The sequence below is a fragment of the Mustela lutreola genome, chromosome 16 (assembly GCF_030435805.1).
Source record: "Mustela lutreola isolate mMusLut2 chromosome 16, mMusLut2.pri, whole genome shotgun sequence".
Taxonomy (NCBI): Eukaryota; Metazoa; Chordata; class Mammalia; order Carnivora; family Mustelidae; genus Mustela; species Mustela lutreola.
The window spans coordinates 56,353,628-56,376,443 of NC_081305.1; the positions used below are offsets into that span (position 1 = coordinate 56,353,628).

General features: G+C 53.7%; 1 protein-coding gene across 4 annotated transcripts; it reads left to right on the top strand.

Moving 5' to 3' along the window:
- Positions 1 to 638: 638 nt before the first annotated feature.
- On the top strand, positions 639 to 22,161 carry ODAD1 (outer dynein arm docking complex subunit 1). Of its 4 annotated transcripts, XM_059152611.1 has the most exons (16): positions 639 to 725; positions 1,672 to 1,728; positions 2,077 to 2,168; positions 3,369 to 3,468; positions 3,637 to 3,826; positions 11,958 to 12,080; positions 12,427 to 12,540; positions 14,715 to 14,782; positions 16,771 to 16,958; positions 17,112 to 17,246; positions 17,973 to 18,055; positions 18,156 to 18,324; positions 20,268 to 20,431; positions 20,544 to 20,647; positions 20,951 to 21,029; positions 21,106 to 22,161. In XM_059152611.1, exons 3-16 carry the CDS (start codon positions 2,099 to 2,101, stop codon positions 21,649 to 21,651), a joined length of 2,133 nt encoding a protein of 710 aa, XP_059008594.1. In that variant the 5' UTR covers positions 639 to 725; positions 1,672 to 1,728; positions 2,077 to 2,098; the 3' UTR covers positions 21,652 to 22,161. The 4 variants fall into 4 exon arrangements, with proteins under 4 accessions (XP_059008594.1, XP_059008591.1, XP_059008593.1 ...); XM_059152608.1 differs by lacking the exon at positions 639 to 725 and having other exon boundaries at positions 1,616 to 1,728; positions 3,372 to 3,468; XM_059152609.1 differs by lacking the exons at positions 639 to 725; positions 1,672 to 1,728 and having other exon boundaries at positions 3,301 to 3,468.
- Positions 22,162 to 22,816: the final 655 nt, after the last annotated feature.

Genomic DNA, 22,816 nt, shown 5'->3' on the forward strand with positions numbered 1-22,816 from the left:
CCAAAGTTAGGAGTGCAGAATTAGGGTCCCTGGGGACAGAGACTGGGGTTCTGAATTCAGAACCCAAGGAAGTTAGGAAGTCTGGGTCACTGAGGGAAAAATTAGAGGCTGGGGGGGGGGGGTCATGTGCTCTTCATGGGAGTGTAGGCAAAGGGACAAGACCTGGCCCCGTTAGGAATCTGGAAACCAGGGGCTGGGGAGATGGAAATGTGAGTGAGGGAGGTGGAAAGCAGGAGGCTAGTACTCTAAATCAAATTCCCTGAGTGGAATCAGCCCAGATTTAGGTACCCTGGGAATGTAGGGTCGGGGCGTGGGAGGAGGTCCCTTAAGCTAGGAACCTGTGGAAGGGGGAGAATCAGGGAGCTGGAAGGCGGTAACGGAATCTCCCCTTCCTGGGCCTCCAGAGCTAAAAGCCGAGCTGAGCGCCCGCGGGAGGTTTCCTCCCACAGGAAACCGCAGGCTTCAGGCACACCCAGCCTGCAGGGAGCGGCGCCCACTGCCCGCCAGCTCGGGGGAGGCCCACGTGGGTAGCCGCCTGCAGCCCAGGAGGCGCGCCCAGCAGGGCGAGGGGGCGTGACCAGACGGGGGCGGTACGAGGAGCTCGCGGCCCCGCCCACTTCCGCCTCTCAGTGCGCGGACCCAGCAGGCAAGAGGATTTTGGCGGCTTCGCAGGAGGCCGTTGGCCGCGCATGCGTAGTGGGTCACTGCAGGGACCTGAGTTGGTGGTGAGCACTCCTCCCCCTCACAATTCCCGGTGTCGGCACGGTCTTCCTAATGAGAGTCTTCGAAATAACGTAGTCGAAATAACATCTCTCGGGCCTCGTCCCGAAGGACCTCGGCCAGCTCCAAAGCCTTCCAGACGTTTCTCTCCCAACCCTGGCTCCATAGGGTCTTTCAGCTCCTTCCTCTCCCTCCCGAAAACACACAGCCCGCCCCTCACAGAGCCCCCCCCGCCCACCGATCCCCGTTAGCTCCTTCCAGACCTTCCAGCATCTCCCCACCAGGCCCCTCAGGTGTCCTTCTAACCACGCCCCTCGTAGGTCTGTGAAGCTGCGGCGTGGGCAGGTACCGGTGCCCCCTCCCCTCGGCAGCACCCCCCATAGTCCCACCCCATAGTCACCTCCCATTCTGGGTCCCAGCCCCGCCCTTTACGGATACTGTTCCGGGGTCCTTCTCTAGTCCCCCTCAGCCCCGCCTTCCGCAGGTACAGTGCTCCTCCCACCCGAGCCCGGCCCCTTACAGGTCTCCCGGCCCTCGGGAGCTGAAGCCCCGCCCCTCGTGGCCCGGCCAGCCCCGCCCCTCAGGGCACGCCCGGTCCCTCCCCTCACAGGACCTGCCCTCCTCCGCCCCTCGCAAGGCTCACAGCTCCGCTCCCGCAAGTTCTCCCAGCCCCGCCCCTCGCAGGGCTTTCCGCCCCTCGCAGGGCTTTCCGCCCCCTCCAGTTCATCTGTACCCGCCCCCCCCAGTCTTCTCAGGTCTTCTAGCTGTCCTGGCCCCTCTTCCCCAGCCTCCCCTCCCACGGCTCCTCCTCCCAGCGGTCCCTCCTCCCCAGCCTCCTCTTCCATGGCTCCTCCTCCCCAGAGGTTCCCCCCTCCCCAGTCTCCCATCCCACGGCTTCTCCTCGAGTCCTTGGTCCCACCCTCAGGCCTCATTGGCCCTTTATCTCCCCAGTAACCAGGCCACAACAGTGAACTCGGAGCACCAAGGACAGGGCAGGCACTCCAGCAGGTAGGGACTGGGCCTCGCTCCTCTCAGCCAGCGGAGGTTTTTCCCTGTCCGTGTCTCCTTCCACAAACAGCCACGCCTCAGAGATACCGCGAGCCTAGGCGGCCTGTCCCCCGCGCCAGACTTAGAGTTGAAACACAAGTCAAAAAATGGGAGAGGTGGGAGGTCGGGAGGGGCGTGGAGAGAGGCCTGAGAGTGACCCCCTCCAACACATTGGAGGCACCGAGACTCAAAGATCGCAGCTGGTTCTGGGGTCACCTTCCAATTCCTAGTCCCTTGCGCTTGGTCCCCCACCTTCCTTCTGGCCCTCTCCTGCTTGATGTCTGAAGGGGTCCTGTGTCACCCCTGCAGGAGCCCCACCCGCTTGGCCAAGATGCCTTTGGGACAAACTTTAGGGAGCACCCGCTCGGAGGATGGAAGTGAGGCCTTCCTGGAAGGAATGGGTAATTCATACAGTCTTGCTCCCCGCCCCCCCCCCCGTCATTCTTTCCTCCGTTCCCCAAGTTCCAGGTACTGTACTGCAGCACACGAAGGACGGGGAGACCTTCTAGCCGTGGGAATGGAGGTGGAGCAGGCAGAGGGGCTAGGCCGACCTGGGCAGTGGCACAGTCTGGGAAGGCTTCCTGCAGGAGAAGTTGGAGTGGGGCTTGGAACTCTTCCCAGGAATTCCCAATGGGAGCAGGCAGGGAAGACTGTTTCAGCAGAGACAACAGCATGTGCTAGAACAGGGTTTCTCAGCCTCCACACTGGTGGCACTTGGGATCAGATCATTCTTAGTCATGGGACTGTCCTGGGGAATTGTGGGATGCTTAACATCGTCCTTGACCTCTAGCCATCACTTGCCACAAGCACCTTCCCCTGCCCCGTCCCCACATCGTGACAATCAAAAATGTCTCCAGACATTGCAAACTCTCTGTGCGGGACAGAATGGCTGGTTGAGAGCCCCTGGGCCGTGGGAGGTGGGAAGCTGCTGGACCAGACTCAAGAGGTGGGTAGGGTCAGATCATATGGGGTCTCGAACCCAGGCTGAGGAATTAGGAAATTATCCTGGAGGCCCTGGAGCTCCTAGGGAGCCCTGTGAGCAGGGGAGGGTCGGTGTCAGTTCTGGGTGTAGAAAGACCCGTTGGGGATGTGAAGGGAGGCCTGGAGGTTGGTGCGGAGGTTGGGGCAATGGTCCAGGTGGGACAGGAGAAAGCCTGAGCCTAGGGCCCAGGCTGAAAGTGAGGAAGCAGGAGGATGGGCAGGAGGACTGCCAGGTGATGGGGGCTGGAGGGGACGGAGGGAGCTAAAATGCTGTCCCCAATTCTTGGCACCTATCTTCAACTTTCCCAAGTTCCAGATCCTATGTGGCAAGTTCCCAAAGACCAAGAAGTCCACCAGGAGCGCCCTCTAGTGGGGAAGGGAATGTGTGCCAAACCTGGGGCAGGAGTGATGGGAAGAATCCTGATGTCAGCTTGGGGTACTGGAGTGGGAAGGGGGATGGGAGCCGAGGTGCAGTGCCAGAGGGCTGGCGGGGCCTGGGTGTGCACTTCTGCTGCAGTTTGTGGAGACCCTGAGGGAGCCAGAATTTTCTAGGTCCTGGAGAGGAAGGGGCTGGGGCCTCCTGGATGCCTCCTGAGCCCCCTGGCTGGTCCTGCCCTCAGCAGACTGGGAGCTGAGCAGACTACAGCGGCAATGCAAAGTGATGGAGGGGGAGAGGCAGGCCTACAGCAAGGAAGTCCACCAGCGCATCAACAAGCAGCTGTGAGCCCACTGCCTGGTCCTGGAGCTAGGGAGGGGGCTCTACTGGGAGGGGGGTTGGGGCTCCCACTCCTGGCTCCAAGAGGGGGGAAGGGCCAGCCCTGCCTCTGGCCTTCAGTGATTCTGAGCTCCGCCCCTTGCTGGCTTGCTCCGCCCTCCCTGCCTGGGCAGTGAGGAGATCCAGCGCCTGGAAGGGTTGCGGGATAAACTTCAGGTGCAGATCAGCGTGGCCCAGAGCCAGGTCAAGCGGCTGCGGGACAGTGAGAGGCTGGAGAACATGGGCCAGCTGCTCAAGTGCCGGGTCCAAGTGCAGGCCGAGGTCAAGGAACTCCAGGAGCAGACCAGAACCCTGGACAAGCAGGTGGGTTCTGAGACCAGACGCCGGGGATCCCACATAGGGGCCGGGAAGGAACTGCTTTGAGCCTTAAATTCCTCGCCTGAGAAATGGGCTCATGGAAAGCAGCCACGGAGGAGGGTTACATTCAGCCTGTAGTGGGAATCTGGGTGCTTCCTGCTTAGCATAGTCCCCCACATCCCAAACAGGGGGCTGGTGTGGTTAAAGGGGAAAGGTTCACCCCTGGAGTCAGCAAAGCCTGCATTAGAATCCCGGCCCTGTCCTGTCAGAGCTGTGTGACCGAGGGCAAGACTTTACTTCTCTGGGCCCTACTTTCTTCATGGGCAAAAGGAGGATGCTGGTAATACAACGGAGTCTACAATAGGTTTTCAGTCCCACCTGCTTCCAGGTCTTGACCTTGGCAACAATGCAACTTCTGTAGGTCAGTGTCCCTTCAGGTTTTTATGACCATGACCTCTGGAGAGGCAGCTCACACACATGTGGATATAAATACACACATAGATCTCAAAGAGAAGTTTCACCAGGTAATACCGATGTTTCCTAGGTGGGATGCATTCTGCGATTTTCTATTCTAGTCTTGGTTAAAAGAGTCACTTGCCTAGACCAAAGGATTTCTTGCGCATGTTGGGTTACAAACAAGACTTTGAAGGTTACTTACATTGGTGGTCTGTATCATTTCCTATTTTTGTTGTAACAAATTACTACACACTTGGTGGCTTAAAATATAATACAAACTAGGGGCGCCTGGGGGCCACAGTCACTTAAGCAACTGACTCTTGATTACTGCTCAGGTCGTGATCTCAGGGTCTTGGGATCAAGGAGAGTAAGCCGTGGGTCAGGGTCTGCACTCAGCATGGAGTCTGCTTGAAATCCTTTCCCTCTCTCTCTCCCAACCCCCTGCTCAAGCACATGCTCTTTCTCTCTCTCAAATAAATAAATAAAATCTTCCAGCGGCAGAGGACAGGAGTCCAAAACGGGCTTCCCTGGACCAAAGTCCGGTGTAAGCAGGGCTGTACCTCTTCTGAAGTCTTAGGAGGAGAATGTGTTTTCTGACTTCTCCGGCTTCTAGAAGTTTCTTGCATGGCTTGGTTTGCAGCTCCTTGCCTTGTCTGCAAGGCCCGCTGCAGGCAGCTGTCCTTCTCATGTGCGTGACTCCCACCTCTTCCTTCTCTGATTCAGACTCTCCTGCCCCCTCCTTCCACCCGTAAGGACCTTTGTGTTTATCCTGGGCCCAATATGTGGACATATTGGCCCTGTAGGAGGGCATCATTCTGTCTACCATATAGTTGTTTTTTTTTTTTAAGATTGATTGATTGATTGATTTTTTAGAGTGAGTGAGTGAGTGGGGGAAGCAGAGGGAGAAGGAGAGAGAAACTCAAGCAGAATCCATGCCGAGTGGGGAGCCTGACGTGGGGCTGACGTGAGATCACGACCTGAACTGAAACCAAGAGTCGGTCGCTTAACCAACTGTGCACCCAGGTGCCCCTACCACGGAGTTTTCTTCCATTTGACTTTCAATCAGTTTGTTTGCTCTGCTCTCACAAGCTCCCCAAGATTCCTTTTGGAAGCTGAATTCTGATTCACACATGCCAAACTTCTGGCTGTTTCGTGGTGTGCAGTGGCTTTGTGGGGGTTGGCTGCTGGGATTGGTTTTCCTCAGTCTTTCACGGAAACTCATCAGAGTCAGAATTTTATACCCAGGGGCACCTGGGTGGCTCTATAGGTTAAGCATCTGCCTTCAGCTCAGGTCATGATCTCAGGATCCTAGGATCGAGTCCCAGGTCAGCCTTCCTGCTCAGCGGGGAGTCTGATTCTCCCTCTGACCCTCCCGCTGTTTGTGCTCTCTCTTGCTCTCAAATAAATAAATAAAATCTTTAAGAAAATAGCAAAACAGGTACCCAATGGAAATATTATCTCTGAATGAGAGAGAACAGACATTTTCTGGCAAAAAAAAAAAAAAAAAAGTAGACAACTTAGATTTTCACAAACTATGTGTGTTAATGGACCAATGTTTAAAATTTCCAATCTATTACTGACTGCTGCTTTTAGAAGGCTTGTGCCATTTCTGATGCTTACTTCAATGCTTGCTCTCATTTTCTGAGCCCATCACATCAGAGACTGATGACGGACGGTCCTTGGACTTACACCTGTTTATAGCACTGGTCTATGTAGAAATAAAAAAGTGTTTAATAACATTCAGCGTACATTCATGCTAAAAAATCTTAGGAAACCAGGAATAAGGGGTGCCTGGGTGGCTCATTCAGTTGAGGGTCTGCCTTCAGCTTGGGTCATGATCTTGGAGTCCTGAGATGGAACCCCGCATGGGGCTCCCTGATCTGCAGAGAGCCTGCTTCTCCCTCTCCCTCTGCCTGCCTCTCCCCATTTGTGCTTGCTTGTGCTCTGTCTCTCTCTGTCAAATAAATAAATAAATAAATAAATAAAATCTTAAAAAAAAAAAAAGGAAGCTAGGAATAAAAGGACATTTCCTGAATTTGGTGAAGGGCAACTATAAAACATCTACAGAAAATATTGTGTTTGATAACAAAACATGACAAAGATTATCTTTGAGATCAGTAACAATATAAAAATGTCAGCTAGCACCACTTGTATGTAACATTGTGCTGGAGGTCCTGTCTGGTGCAGTACAGCCAGGAAAAGGGAAAAAACAATGTAAGCATTGGAGAGGAAGAAATGAAATTGTCATTGTTTGTAGATGATATATTTGTGTACATGGGAGAGCCAGAAGAATCTAACAACAACTTATTGTAATTAATAAGGTCTTTTAACAATGTGGCCAGGTACAGAATTAATATGCAAAGTTAATATTGCTCTGTATTAGCAATAACTGTTAACAAAATAAAAGAAAATATGCATTTATAATAACCAGAAGAAGTACCTGTGAAGAAATTTAACAAGTGTGCAAGACCTCTATGGAGTAAGTTGTAATATTTTATTGAGGGCTGGTAAAGAGGAGCTTAATAAGTGTAGAGACCTACACAAGGACTTGAAGAGTTAGTGTCATAAAAAGTCAGATCTCCAAATTGATGTATAAATTCAATGTAATCGAAACCAAAGTAATAAAAGTTTTTTTTTTTTTTTTTAAGGATTTTGTTTATTTATTTGACAGAGAGAGACCACAAGCAGGCAGAGAGGCAGGCCGTTGGGGGAGGATGTAGGCTCCCCGCTGAGCAGAGAGCCCGATGTGGGCCTTGATCCCAGGACCCTGAGATCATGACCTGAGTCGAGGGTAGAGGCTTTAACCCACTGAGCCACCCAGGTGTCCCTGAAAGTTTTTTTTTTTTAAATGGATGGAACTGACAAGCAGATTCTAAGGTTTATATGGAAGTACAATGGAAAAGATGACTTAGACTGACTTAAAAGAAGAACAATGTGAAAGGATTTGCTGTATCATTTATCAAGATTTATTATAAAATTCTTACAATTGATGCAGGGTTAATCACATGGATCAATGGGACAGAAGAGAGTCCTGAAAGAGACCAAAGCACATGTGGACACTTAACATATGACTTCAAGAAATGGAAAAGGAGGATAAGGGTGCTGTGAAAATTAGATATTCATATTGTAAGATGAAACCAGACCCTTCCCTCGCCTCGTACCCCCAAATTAATTCCAGATGGATCAGAGATCTGAATGTGTGGAGGTGGGGAAGGATTTCTTAAATAAGTTATAGAAATCTCTACTTCTAAAGGAACAGATTGTTGCTTCCTATGACTTCAAGGTTAATAACTTGTTAAAAGAAACATAGTGTGCAAAGTCATGGAATGGAAAGTTACTTGCAACATGTATAGCTGACAAAGGACTAGTAGCAAGAACATGCAAGGAACTCCTACAAATTATTGAAGAGTCAGCTCAATTGTATTTATTTTGCTTGTATTTTTTAAAAGATCTTATTTATTAGAAGGAGAGAGAGAAACGAGTGGGGGAGGGGCAGAGAGAGAAGCAGATTCCCTTCGAAGCAGTGAGCCTCATGCGGGACTTGACCCCAGACCCTGGGATCATGACCTGAGCTAAAGACAAACACTTAACTGACTGAGCCATCCACATGCCTGAGTCAGCTGAGTTTTTAAAAATAGAGGATTTGAGCTGACACATCACAAAATAAGAAATTCATTTGTCCAATAAATGTAGGAATTACTCACCACTCAATAGTAATCAGAGAGAGGCAAATGAAAATCACAGTGAGATTCCATTAAACACTCACCAAATTTGCAAAAATGAGTGTCCCAAAATACCAAGTGTTGGGGAGAGAAGCAGCAAGTGGGAACACCTAATGAACTGTTGTCAGGGGTATATAAATTGTCACATGTATTTTGAAAAGATCCCCCCCATTATCAATTACATTTACTGATAGACCTACACTGTGATTCGGGGCCGCCCCCACTCAGCATGGTCACCAGAAGCAGTTTTGGGTTCCACCTGACATTCACGCTCACAGGATGCTCTGGCTACAGAACTTGGTACCAGGTTCACTTTGTAGGGTGATGGAGGACAGGAAACAGCAGCATCTTGGCATGAGAGCATCAAGCACACCTTCCTTGAACATCTAGGCACTGCTGCCATGAGGATAGGGTCTAAGTTGAAGCCCCCACAAGGACCACACTCAGGAAATACCCTGCAGGGGCGCCTGGGTGTCTCAGTCAGTTGAGCATCTGGATGTTGATCTCAGCTCTTGATTTCAGGGTCATGAGTTCAAGCCCCTTGTTGGGCATGGAGCCTACTTTAAAAAAGAGGAACCCGAAGAGAAACCAGGTTTCTGTTTCGTGCTGGTCATATTGGCCCTTGAGATCTATGAGCCCAGCTTGCAGTCCTTCTAGTCCAAAGTAGTTGACCAATCAGGGGTCATTTTTATAATAAACACTGTTGCCTGGGAACAGAGCTGGCATTCCATATTTACCTTAACCCAGTGTGTTTCCATGGAAACCGTTTCAGAAGAAAGTAAGCCAAAGTCACCTTCTAAGAGAAAACAGGTTTAGATCTGTTGTTAAAGCTCCCTCCTGCCCCGCAAGTACACTTCTGAGCACGTGCCACAGAACCAGGATTCACGTGAAGGAATGTTGAAAGAAACATTACTCACTCTTGCTACTCCAAACCGGAAGTAACCCAAATGTCCGACAGGATTTGAATGAATAAATAAATTGTGGTGCATTTGTATCATGAAATAGTATACAGTGATGAAAAATGAATGAATCACACACAGCCACGAGGAAGGAAGCAAGGCATAAAACATACAGGAAGCATAATCTCACTGACATAAAATATAAAATCAGGCGAAAATAAACTTTTGCTTAGGAGTGCATATATGGGTGATAAACTATAAAGTTTAAAAAAAAAAAAAAGAATTCCGCTGGAGGAAATATGGTAGACTGAATAATGGTCCCCACCCCCACACAAGATGTCCACACTATAATCTCAGGAACCCGTGAGTATGTTACTTTACATGGCAAAAGAGACTCTGCAGATGTGAATAAGGATTTTGAGATCCGGGGGTTACCCTGGATTGTCCAGGTGGACCCCATGTCATCGCAAGTGTCCTTAGGGGCGAGGTAGGAATGTCAGAATAAGAGAAGATGGAGAGGGTAGATGTGAGGAAGAGAAGCCGAGGTTGGAGTGGCCACAAGCTAAGGAATGCATAAATCAAGGAATCCAGCTTCTAGAAATTGCCTGGAGCTTCCAGAAGGAAGGCAGTGAGTGTGCCACCCCCCCACCCCCCGCCCCAAGCTCCTTCCTGGGGACCACACTCAGCGTGTCAGCCTCCAGCTGCTAGTTTTTGCACCGTCTCTGAGCATCTGTGTTTTATCCCAGTTTATTTTCTGCATCTGTCAGCAAGTGTTGTCCTAAGGTATCAGAAAAGCCTAAGAGGGGTTATTTTGGGGCCAGGGGAATGCTATACATTGTTTCCATTAAAACTAATGGTAATTCCTTTTTCACTTTCTGCCAGTTTGGCTTATGAAGGGTCTCATAGGAATGCTGTAGTTTCAAAGAATGGGGAAACCTGTATTCTCCTCTTGGCTGTAGTGAATATATCCCAAGGTGACCTCCCACACCCACTGTGTACTACCCGCCCCTTCAGTGGGGGTAGAACCTGTGACTTGCTTCTAGCCAACAAAATACAGTACACTGGGGAGGGGACTGAAGGGAGGGAACGACATTCCCTTCATTAGGTGTGCTCTATTAGACTGGCCCTGCATAGATCAAAGACAGGTGTTCTCTGGCCAGCCTTGAAGGTGCAAGAGGCCATCCCACGGAGAGAGCCACCTGGCAGGGGACCGCACAGTGAGTCCCAGATGAGACCACAGCCCTCTGTGGAGAGGATCCAGCTGAACTGTGCGGGACCCCTGACCCATGGAAACTTCGAGATCATAGATGGGTGTTGTTTTCAGCCACCAAGCTTGGGATAATTTGTTTTGCAGAAAGAGGAAAATGAATACAGTGGTTACTTCCAAGCTGCCAACAGTTTAACTCATGTAATTCCTAAAAATGGAACAATCAGCTAGCTTTCAAGAGCTGTCCTGGGGTCCAGTCTTGTTCTGCTAACAGATCTACTTTAAATAAACCAGTGTTTTCATCCTAACAACCTAGAGACCATTTGAAAAAAAGAGAATATATAAGTAGAAAAAAACACACAAAAACCCCCTGTATTTCATTCTCCAAAGCCATAATTACTTGCCTGTGGGATGTTTGTGCCTCTGGGTCTTGGAGTCAGATCGGACTGACCACTCTTACTCCGTGCTGATTTCTGGGCAGTATTCTCTTTTATTTCTTTCTTCTTTTTGTAACTGAAAATTTTACTGGGATAATTCAGTTTCACATGCAACTGGAAAAAGTAATAGAGATTCCTTGTACGCTTGGGCACTTTCTCCCACTGGTCACATTTTTGGGTATTTGGTTTTTTATCACAGCAACAGCTAAAAAATGCTTGTTCACAAAGATGTGACTCATCGAAAGGGACATAGCACTACCTTGTGTTGAACCTGTGAACTGCCTTGAGCCGTAGCTCATGTGGTGTCTGACCATGTTGGTTGTCTCCCTCCAGACTTAAACATTCTCGTGGTGCAGACTTTGAGTTGGCAGTGATGCTGTGGGGTGGCGGGGGGCATGTGTTAGTTTTCTAGGGGATGCCGTTACTAAGTACCACAAACTCTGGGTGGCTGAAATGACAGGAATATATTGTCCCACTGTTCTGGAGGCTGGAAGTGTTGGCTGGGTGGCATTCTCCCTGTGTGCATGTCTGTCCAAATCTCCCCTTTGTGTAAGGACACTGGTCATATTGGACCAGAGTCCCCCCTAAGGACATCATCTTAACTGGATTATCTCTGCAAAGACCCACTCTTTTGGGGTATTGGGGATTCACACTTAAACAGAAGAATCTGCAGTGGTGGGAGTGTGGGCTGTGGACAGGACATAAACCAACCCCTAAAAGCACACAAATTGGCAAGCCCAGTTTTTTTTTTTTTTTTTTTTAAAGTTGGGCGTAGAGCCCAATATGGAGCTTGAACTTAATGACCTTGAGATCAGGACTTGAGCTGAGATCAAGAGTCGGACACGTAACCAACTGAGCCACCCATGTGGAAAACACAGTCTTCAGCAGTTCATGTATTCATTTGATCTGCATGTTTTATTGAGCACCTACTTTGTAGGTTTTTGTTGAAAACAAAGTCTGCTCTCGTGGAGCTTCCAGTTTAACTAGAGAGATGCCTGGCCCCAGATACATAATGATGAACATAGAAACGAGGACAGCTTCGGAGAGGTTTCACCCATAACCAGACCCAGGCATTCTAATGACGTCGGTGCTCATTCTCACCATCTCTCAGTCTCTTGTCTCCACTTTGTCTACTGGTCTCCTCCTCCCAGGACCCCCCCGTGTGCTGGGGAATATGATCGTGGGAGTCTCAGAGCCCCACGCATCTAGCTCATTAGATGAGGGAAGGGATTGAGGCTGGCTGGGTGCCTTGTTGTGACCGGAAGCCAGAACCACAGGGAAGGTTGGGCATCATTAGCAGAAGGGTAGGACAGATGCCTGGGGCCACAAGGATGGGAGGGGACAGCTACACTCAGCCCCTCACCCTTTCTTGGCGCCTCAGTCTCTCCACATTCAGCATCCTCCTCTTTCCTCCAGATCCAGGAGTGGGAGATCCGGATCTTTGTCCTAGGTAAGGAAGTCAGGGCCCCGGGGGTCATCCTGGATCAGAAAGTCAAGATCCGGCAAAGGATCAAGATTCTAGAAGACCAGTTGGACAGGGTGAGAGTCAGCCTCTTGGCTCTTTCCAGACCTGATCTCTGGGTGTTGGGGGTTAACTGAGCAGGAGTGAGTTCCATGGAATTCAAGTTCCAGGAATGATGGACCAGATTCCAGGAGGGAGGTGGGCCTGAAACACGGGGCTCCCAGAGAAGGATCAGGAGACCCGGTCCTGGGTGGATGGAGGGTTCCCAAGGAAAGGAGAGTGGTGCCGAGATCCTTAGGGTGGCTGGGCAGCGCTTTCAGTTTCTCCAAAGTGGGAACAGGCTCTGCCTCTGACACTTGTCAGAGCATGGAAGAGGGAGGTAGACCAGGCCTCAGACTTCTGTACACCCCGACTCCCCACCAGGTCACGTGTCGCTTTGACAACCAGCTGGTGCGCAACGCGGTGCTGCGGGAGGAGCTGGACCTCCTGCGCATTGAGCGTAACCGCTATCTGAACGTGGACCGCAAGCTGCAGAAGGTCAGTGGCCCTAAAACCTGGGACCCCTCAGCCCAGCCGGGGGAGAGGAGAGGTTGCAAGGTTCACCTTGCCAACTCCAGCACGGTGGCCTCAAGTGCAGAATCGGTCGGAGTCCTAGGTTTGATGTGGTCCAGGGGGAATGGAGACCACGAGAAGGTTCTGGGAAGCCTCTAACAAAAAAAAAAAAAAAAAAAAAAAAAAAAAAAGCAGCCTCCTTCAGACTTGCAGAAGCCAGAGATGTCATTTTGAATATCATCGGCCAGGACAGTCAATGAGCAAGCAAGACCGTTTACATTCTGTGGGCATCTCCGTAACTGTTGGTGTTCCTTCCCTTTTTCTTCCACCTTCGCTTCCCTGGAAGGATAGTACAGAGAACTCCAGCCTTCACCAAGACTGATCATTTGCCGTATTCTCTCTCTCTCTCATTATTATTTTTACCAAAAAGGATTTGTTATCACCATTGCTGAACTATGGAGAGCACACTGCAGACACTATGCCCCTAAAAACTTCAGCATGTTTTGGTCCTAAGAATAAGACCGTTTTCTTGCAGAAACACAGGGCACTTATCCAAGTCAGGAACTTCGATGTTATTACAATTCTACGTAGTCCCTGTTTAAAGTTCTCCAATGGTCCCGATGACGTCCCTTACAGCTAATTTGATTTTCCTGCTCCAGGCTCCCAGCCAGGGTCCCACACTGCATTTGGCTGTCCAAGGCTCTGTTCTGGAACCATCCCTCGGCCCTGCTTTGTGGTCACGGCTTTGACATTTTGGAAGCCCGTTGTGTCATACAAAGTCCCTCGACGGGTCTGTCCAATCTTCACGATGAGATTCGTGTGGTGTGTTTTGGGAGGAATAGCACAGAGGCGATGTTGTGTCCTGGGGGCTCATTAAGTAGGAGGCACGAGATGGCCATTTATCCCTGTGATTGAGGTCCACGTTGATCCCTGGGTCAGCCGTGGTTCTCCAGTGAGTTTTCCCTTGGTGAGGAGTAAGTGGAGATTCTCAGAGACCACGAAGATATCTTGCTCCCCGACACATTTCCACTCCATTGCTGGGGACTCTGATAATGATTCTTGCCCAATGATTATCACTGTCATGCCGAATGGGGGTCGTTTTTTCCCCACCTCTCTTGTTTCTCCTATGTGTGTAAGAGAGCATACATAAGGAAGAGCTTCTCGTCCTCCTCTGGGTATTTGTGTGTTATCGGTAAGCATCTGTGGGTTCTTCCTTTACTGCATGGAAGTCATCATGCGTGGTGATGTTCAACTCGTCCCAGATCAGGGAGACAAGTCAGTGGAAGCCAGTAGGGCCCTTCAAGTTGGCTTCTATGTGCTTTTGATGTGCCCCTGGTTTTTTCTTTTTTTTCTTTTTTTAAAGATTTATTTATTTATTTGAGAGAGAGCAAGCACAAGCAGGGGGAGTGGCAGGCAGAGGGAGAGGGAGAAGCAGGCTCCCTCCTGAGCAAGGAGCCTTATGGAGGACTCAATCCCAGGACCTTGGGATCATGACCTGAGCAGAAGGCAGATGCAAAACGACTGAGCCCCCCAGGTGCCCCTGAATACATGAGACTTTAAGAGGATTTCCCAAGACAAAACTATTCCAAAAGATATTCCAGAGAAACACCATTTCTTTTCCATCTCTTCCACTTCGATCCCTCTTTGTGTGTGTGTGTGTGTGTGTGTGTGCTCGTATGTTCATATATGTGTGTACGTGAACGACTGTGCGTGTACATGTTTTATTTGCATATACGTATATTGGATATCTATCTATACACACATACACACATCACATGTGTGTTCAAATATATATATAATTTCCTCCCTTCTTTCTCCTGAAAAGAACATTTTTTACCCATAATACTGCAAAGACATTTCTTTGGAACTAGAAATCAGGTTCATGTGGTCACCACTGCGAAATTCAAGCACATTTCTGAAGCGGACCACAAAGTTAGGTGGTGCTCTTAGGGTTTTGCTGGGAGAAGCCCTCCGAGCCAGCATCCCAGCTGTCAGTTTCCCTGCCCATGTACTTGGTACCTCTTAGGATCCCCGCCCCCACCTGGCGGCTGTTAATGGGGAAGGTCCACACACCTGGATGGCAGAAGAGCTTCGTGGCTGAAGGGAGAGTCCTACAGGGAGGAGGCTGTAGCAAGGACATTGGTTTTGTTCTCTCGCAGGAAATCGAGCTTCTGCGACACATGGTCAGCTCCCTAATGGTCTCCTCGGCGGCTGCCTACACCGTCAGGTAGGGCACCCCCCCACCCCGCCCCCAGTGCCCCCAGGCCTCCAGGGAGCTCATGCACTATGAACCTTGCCCTAAGGCTTTGGCGGGAGGGGTCAGAACTCCAGGAACAGACTGTCACAACCTGTTATTTTTTATAAGGTACCCCTTTCCCCCCTCCACTGACATCCCAGGTCCTCGGGCAACACTTGTTGGCTGTGTGGACCCACTTCTTTGGGTCCCTCCCCGCCCCCCCTCCTTCCTATCTTTCTCTTTCACTCCCTCCCTCCCTTCCTTTCCTTCCTTTTTTGCTAAGATGCACATAACAAAATTCACCATGTTAAAATGTACAGTTCAGTGGCCTCTAGGACACTCGCTTCTATCTGGGTCCAAAACGCTCTCATCACCCCAAAAGGAAGCTGGTACCCAATAGGCAGTCGCTCTGTCTTCCCCAGTTCCCTGGAAACCACTGGTTTCCTTCCTGTGCCTACCAACTTCCTGGTTCCAGGCATCTCGGGGCAGCGGGACTGTGCAGCATATAACTTGGTGTCCGGCTTCCTTCACTGAACATAACGCATTCAGAGGTCACCCATGTTGTAGCCTGGATCAGTCCTTCCTTCCTTCCTTCTTGTGGCTGATGCTGCAGTTTCTTGTCTTTGGTCCACCGCGACCCTGTCAGAGCCCCGACTCCATCTGGTGGCTTCTGCTCACGCTCGGCTTTGGCTTCATCCGAACTTGACCTTCAGAATGTGACCTTCTCTGGCTTCTCTCCGCACGTCCTTCTAGTGGCAGCTCCCTGCTTTTCCGTTCTTAGCTCTTCCCAACTCGGCTTCAGAGAGAGAGAATCTGAGTGGGCTGGCGCCTCTCTTCTGCCAAGTGCCACCCATGGTGGCCTGTCTGTGTGGTGAGAGCCTCGACCACTGCTCTTCCAGCCGATGGGGCAGGGGTGGGGGGCGCTGCTGGGTACCAGCACAGGGTGGTCTCAGCCAGAAGGCAGGGCTAGGCAGCGTCTCCTGGGCCTCCTTGTTGGATGACCAGAGCAGGTCACATCCCCTCTCTGAGCCTGTTTCTTCCACTGTGACATGACGGTAATGACAGCACGGCCTGGCTCTCAGGAAGTCGGGGCCCCTCTTCCCTGCCCCTCGGTTTGGCATGGAGCCCAGGGCACAGAAAGAACTGTGAGTCCTAATCCCTGAAGGACGGCCACCAGCACCTGGAGGGGTCATTGGAAACAAGGCTGGTGGCCACCAGGGGAGGCATCCCATCGAGGAGGACGGGCTGATGTGCGGAGGTCTTATAAAGGAATTTGACCGGAACAAGAAGCTGGAGCTCTGGATGGAGGCAAGGGTGTGAGGGTGGGAACTAGAATGGTCCATGGGCAGGGACATGAGGACACTGGCCGGCTGTGCTCCCAACAAAATGACCCTCTGACTGTGATCCTGTGTCCTGGGAAGTAGGTTTGGGACCCTCGGGATTTGCAGGGAGCCGCCCTGTGTTCAAAAGCTTAAAGGCCACATTTTCCCATGGGCAGGTCAGAAGGGGCTCAGTGACTGAAGCTTCTAGAGTGTCCCCATACCCCAACCGCGCTGGTGATGTTATCCACCTGCCCAACATGAGGCCCCGAATGGTCCAGGCTCCTTATATTTCCAACCACATGACCCCCAAACTCCAGCACCATACCTTCTGCCCTAGGTCCACCCCGCTCCCAGCCGAGTATGACCTCTGATGGTGCCCTCCTCGCTGTCCAGCCTCCTGTTCCCGGGCCCACCGTTGGCCCGCAGTGCACTGCAGCAGTGTCCCATCAGTCCCTTCCATGGCCCAGCACACCCCCCAGACCCCCGATTCCACCTCTCCACCTCTTCCCGCCTGCAACCTGATACCCCTCTGGGAACCCAGAAAGTTTTCTGCCTTTTGTGACCTCGGGGAAACTGCAACCTGATTCTGCCCGCGCCCTGGGACTGATCCCAGGCTGACCCCGGGCTCACCCCCCCACCCCCCACCCCCACCGGCAGAGAGGAGGCCAAGAGCAAGATGGACCTGCTGCGGGAGAGGGCGGAGAAGGAGGTGGCCCAGAAAGACGCGGAGGTGCAGACCCTGCAGCGGCAGATCGCGCACCTGGAGCAGCTGCACCGCTTCCTCAAGCTCAAGAACAGCGATCGGCTGCCGGACCCCGCGGTCGTGGAGAAGCGCGAGAAGCGAGGTGAGGCCCCGGCCGCGCGCCCCAAGGGCTCGGGATCTCCACTGGGCGGAGCGGGCGGGGCGCGCGCGGCCTTAGCTCAGCAACCCCCCCAGACCCCGCTGCCCGCCTCTGGCCGCCGCGGGTGCGGGTCTCAGCGCCCCTCCCTCCCTCCAGCCCGGGAGGTGGCCGAGGGCCTCCGGAAGACCTCCCAGGAGAAGCTGGTGATGCGCTGCGAGGACGCCATGAACAAACTGTCCCAGCTGACGGGGGAGAGCGACCCGGACCTGCTGGTGGAGAAGTACCTGGAGAGTGAGTGCGGGCCGCGCCGGCGGGGCGGAGGGAGGGGGCCCCGGTGCAGGACCCCTGCGCTCCCCCGCCCGCCCCCATCGATTAGGCGCAGGGGCTGAGCTCCGTCACGGTCACCGAGGGCCTCCGCTTGGGCCCTGGGGACTCCGGCACCTGCGCTGGAGACTCGAGGCGTCAGGCGCGCCCTCCTCGCCCCTCTCCGCCCGCCCCGCCTCTGCCCCTCGAGCCCTCTCCCCAGTCTCTCTCCCTCCCCGTCTCGGGCCTTCTGAGCCCTTCCTTCTGTGTGCGTCTCCCTCTGGCCTGCATCTCTCAGTCCCCTCCGTCTTTAGGTCCGTTTGTTTCTGGGTGCGTCTGTCTCCCCCCTCCCTCCCTCCCTCACCATTCCGGGCCTCCCGGTCTCTCTCCACATCTTCCCTCAGCCTCTGTGTTTCTCCCTCCCGGCGCTTGTTGCTGTCTTCTCCCGGGTCCTGGGCTCTCTCCCTACCTCTGCTGTTTTCTCTCCCTCTCCTCTCTTCCTCTGTGTCTCTGCGCCTCTTAGTGTTTCTCGGTCTTTCTTGATTTTGCCGCGGTCTATTTCTCTTACTCTCACTTGCTCCGGTTTCCTCTGTGTCCCCTCTGGTTTCCTGGACCTCCGTCTCTCTTTGTCTCTGCGTGCTAGTGTCTGTGTCGTCTTTCTCAACATCTCTCTCTCCCTGTCCTGTGCGTCCCTCCCAACCCGCCTCTCTCCAGTGGAGGAGCGCAACTTCGCCGAGTTCACCTTCATCAACGAGCAGAACTCGCAGCTGGAGCATCTGCAGGAGGAGATCAACGAGGTGAGTGAAGGTCCCCTCCACCCTCCGCTCCTCCTCCCCCATCTCCTCCGCTCCTCCGGGAGCGGCCCCCCTGGCAATGGGCACCTGCCCCGCCCCGCAGATGCAGAAGGCCTTGACGAGCACACGCGCCAGCGAGGATTTCGTGCGCGCGCAGCAAGAGCAGGAGAGGAAGGACTTGGAGCAGCGCGTGGACGAGGTGCACGCGGAGGCCCTCGGCGTGGAGGCCAACTTCCAGGACGTGCGGGGGCGGCTGGAGAAGCTCAAGGCCGGTGAGCGCCCAGCCCAGCTTTTTCCTCTGGGAGGATGCGATGAGCCTCCCCAGAGGGCCCAGCCCGCAGCCCGCCTCAGGGGAGGTGTTCCACAGCGTCTCTGTGTGCTGGCTTGTCTATCCATCCCAGATCCTTGCTGCCGTCCATCCTGCCGTCCTTCCAGAGTCCGGCTGCCCTGGGTTTGCAGCCAGCTCCATCATTTGGGAAGCTTGTGTGTGGTTTCCACGGCCGAACCCCCCTGGCAATGAGATGGCAGATGACAGCTTGGGGGGTGGTCGGGAGAAGTGGGTGGGTTCCCCGCTGGGAAGTTGAGAAGGTGGAGGTGGAGGTCAGCCTGTGGTCACAGTAGGGGCTCTCCTACCGGAAGAGCCTCTTTTTCTCTGTCCTGACCATGACTGTAAGGGCTGCAGGGAGCCAGGTGCATAGTGAGAAGGGCCCCCAAGGGCAGGGCTGGGAGGGACACCAGCAGGCCAGCTGGGCACTCACTACCATCCCAGGGCCTAGGACAGCAGCGTGGGAGCCTCAAGGCTGCCGGGATTGGCTGGGCCCCTGGACAGAGTGAAAAGGTAGGGCCCTTTGTTAAACAAGAGAGCAGAGCCCCAAGCCCAAGGTGGGAGCCTCCTGAATGTGGGCGCCCTGAGCCGTTGCATCACCTGCTGCTGGCTGAAGTGGGCTCTGCCGGGGTGGCTGTGGGCTTCCTGGAAGCGGTGATGCTTGAGGCTGATTTTTTTTTTTTTAAGATTATTTATTTATTTATTTGACACAGAGACAGAGAGACAGAGACATCATAAGTAGGCAGAGAGGCAGGCTGAGAGAGAGGGGGAAGTAGGCTCCCTGCTGAGCAAAGAGCCCAAAGCGGGACTCGATCCCAGGACCCTGGGATCATGACCTGAGTGGAAGGCAGAGGCTTAACCCACTGAGCCACCCAGACGCCCAAGGCTGATTCTGAAGGATGAGGATTTCACTGAAAAGTTCGGTTCGGGGGTGGTCCCAGCAGGTGGGGGCAAGGCCTGGAGATACGTGTAGGAGTGTAGGCTCTTTGTGTGGAGAAGGGGAGCAAGGGTGAGAGTGGGAGGGGGAGGATGGCAGATTCTAAAGAGGTGCTGGGCTGGGACACTGGGGAGCCATGGGAGGGCTGTGAGCAGGAGAGGCCATGGACAGGGGTGTTGGAAGAGGAGGAAAATGGAGAGGAGGGATGGGACCCAGCGGTATCAGACAGATGGGCAGTGATTGAGGGGGTTGCACAGGGTCTGGCCTGGGAGGGGTACTTGGGAGAAGAAGTGGGTTTGGGGATGCCCTTGAGCCCAGCGTGAGCATTGTAGGGGGGGGATGTTCAGGGAGGGACCCCAGGGGGAAACTACATAGGAGTCGGGAGCTTAGGGGGAGGCAGCTCTGGGGACAAGTGGGGGGAACGCAGTGCCGTGGGCTGCAGATCTGTGTCAAGGTCACGGGTGCTTTCTAATGTCATTAACAATAGCCAGTTCGCCTGAAAGAGTGACTAGGTACAAGTGGGCCAACTAGGTACAAGTAGAGCCAAGGGTGGGTCATGGCAGTGGCCGGTGGGCCAGCCAAGGGCCACAGCTAATCAGCCGGGTGCAAGTGGGGGCCAGTATTGAAAAAAACAAAGGAGGCAGCCTTGGTGGTGCGTGGCTGGCCTCCGACCTCTCCCGTAGAGCACCCACAGGAGTGCCTCTCTGGGGTCACTGGGTAGGATGGAAGTGGGGTGTTTCTGATGGAGCTGTGTGAAGGAGGCCTTTGAGACTAACTGAACAAAGTGAAATAAGAAACAAAAAGAAGAAGGCGGCCTAGAGAGCTGGCAGTGCTTTTGTCAGCTTTTCCACTGACCTCCCGCGATTTCTGCCTTCTGTGGTTCTGAGCCCCGTGGCCAGGCCCCAGGGGCTAGCAGGTCTGTGACAGCCTGTCCCCTCCTCCCACAACCTCAGACCTCCAGCAGCTCTTCACCAGGGCCAAGTGTGACAACACCGTCATCGAAGACCTCCTGGGGGTTAAGACCCACATGCGAGACCGGGACATTGGCCTCTTCCTGGGCCTCATCGAGAAGCGGCTGGTCGAGCTCCTGTCCGTGCAGGCCTACCTAGATTTTCAGGTGGAGAGGCGGGAGGTCCCGGGGGGCGGGGGGGGGGTGGTGGGCAGGGAGCCCAAATCTTGGAAGCTGGGGCCTTGGGGATGAGCTGACCACGGGTTTATCCACCTTCTAGAACTACAGCACCCCCAGCTTGGTTAGCACCGCCCTCCTGGTTCTGGGCCAGAGCCCTGAGGACCTCCCGAAGAGGATGGCCGTGCCCCAGCTCCCTGACAACCAGTGAGGCATGGGGCAGGAAGGAGGGCAGCGGAATTCGGTTCCATGGGGGCCGAGGGGACAAAGAATGAGGTGGAGGGTTTGGGGAGGTGGCTCTTGGGTACCAGAGGGTGAGTGAGGGTGCTCTGGAGGCACCTGAAGGAGTTGGGGCTCCAGAGGACTGAGCTGGCCCCAGGTAGACCAGAAAGGCCAAAGGCCGCTGTGCCGGCCAGAGCGTGGCTAATGGTCTCCGTCCATAGCAATGAGGAGCTCTCAGCCTTTTGTGGCTTCGAGTGTCCTCCCTTCCTGCCTTCCCCCCCCCTTTAGGGAGGACACCCCAGGCTTTGAGGCCAAAGAGGACGCCCCGATGAGCAAGGAAGAGCTGCGGAACCAAGTGACAAAGCTGGTGAGGATGGGGGCCTGCCGGGCTTGGGGCCGGACCTCAGCCTCCTTCCGGGGACGCTGACTCGCCTCCCCCGCAGCTGGAAGCGCGGGAGCTGGCGCGGGAGCAGCAGCTGAAGGAGCTGGCGGACACCGTGCGGAAGGTCGAGAGCGCACCCAGCGTACCCAGCCTCTCGGGCACCCAGCGGGTCTCCTCGGGCTCACCCGTGGGGATTGCCAAGAGCCCCAGCATCATGCCCAGCTCTATCCTGAGCCAGAGGACTAGTGGCGTCCTGGCGTCCAGTGGGGGCCGTGCCACCGGCTCCAATGTCGGCCGGGTCACCTTTGGTGAACCCAGCTCAAGTGTAGGCCACGTGACCTTTGGTTCCACCAGCGCCATGGGGGTTCCGCTCTCCAGCCGGGCCTCCACGGGGGGCCATGTGACCTTCAGGACCTCCAGCTCTAGTAACTACCTGGGGTCCACCGGGTACGGGGTGTCCAGCGGTGTCCACGAGAGCCACGCAGGCGTGGAGAGCAGAAGCATGGGGTCGGAATTGAGTGGAGGCCTCGGGTCCAGCAGAGGCCAAGTCTCCAGCCCCCGCCACACTTCCAGCACCCACCGCGGCTCCACCACCAGCAAAGATTAGGGCGCCACCCCCCCTGGCCCCGGGGCTTGACCTCCCTGTCTCGAGATTTCCTCATGACTCTCCATGTCTCTCTTGCCCCACGGCTGTCTGCATCTGCCCAGCACTGTGTCCCCGTCTGTGTCTGTCCACGCCTCACCACCTGAGACCTCAGCTCTGTCTCCTGGCCCCTTTGGGTTCCCATCCCGCCTTTCCCTTCCTGTCTCCCAATTTCCAGTTCTCCCAGCTTCCTGTTAAGAGTATCTCTGTCCTGGGTTCGCCTCTCCCCAGCTCTGCCCTAACCTCCCCAGCTGTCCTCCCCTGCACCCCACCTCCTGTTTCTGCTCCCGCACCTCTAATCCCTGCCCCTGTCTGTCTTCCAGGCTCTCCTTGTACCTCATGTCCCTATCTTTGTAGCTCCTCCTTCCTCACCCTCCCTGGGAGCCCTGGGTACTAAGCATCGGGGCAAGAACTGGAGGGTCAGAGTGAGCTGTGACTGTAGGAAATAAAGGTCAGAGCCTGACTTTGACTCCATCCTGGTTACAAGTGTGTGTGGGAGCAAGCTTGAGACATGGCAGTTTCCTCTACCTCCAGCCCGGAAATTTATGACCTTTTCCCTATTCCCATTCATTCATTCATTCATGCACTCATTTAATATTCATTTATTCATTTTAGAGAGACAGAGAAAGAGAGAGCGTGAGTTGGGGGAGGGACAGAGAATCTTCAAACAGACTCCCCACTGCACGGGGAGCCGGACGCAGGGCTGGATCGCACGACCCACGAGACCATGATCTGAGCCGAAATGGAGAGTCAGACGCTCAACTGACTGAGCCACCCAGGCTCCCTCCTGCCCCTCCCACCCCCTTTTTGGAGACTGTCACATTTCAGGCTCTAATGAAGACTAGGATGTATCAGTCAGGATAGGCTGGGTTATGCGGTAGTAACAAACAAGCCCAGGATCTCAGTGGCCTCGCGCAGCAATGGCTTATTACTTGCCAGTGTTACTGGTCTTTTGTGGGTCACCTCGGGGCTCTGTCCCACATCCTTCTTGTGACCCAGGCCAAGGGAACAGCATCTCTCTGGAGCGTTGCTGGTTCTAAAGCACTGGGAAGAGGAAGTGACAAAGCCTCAGTGACTTACAGCTTCTGCCTAGATACGAAACATGTCACTTGTGCTCGTATCTTTTGGC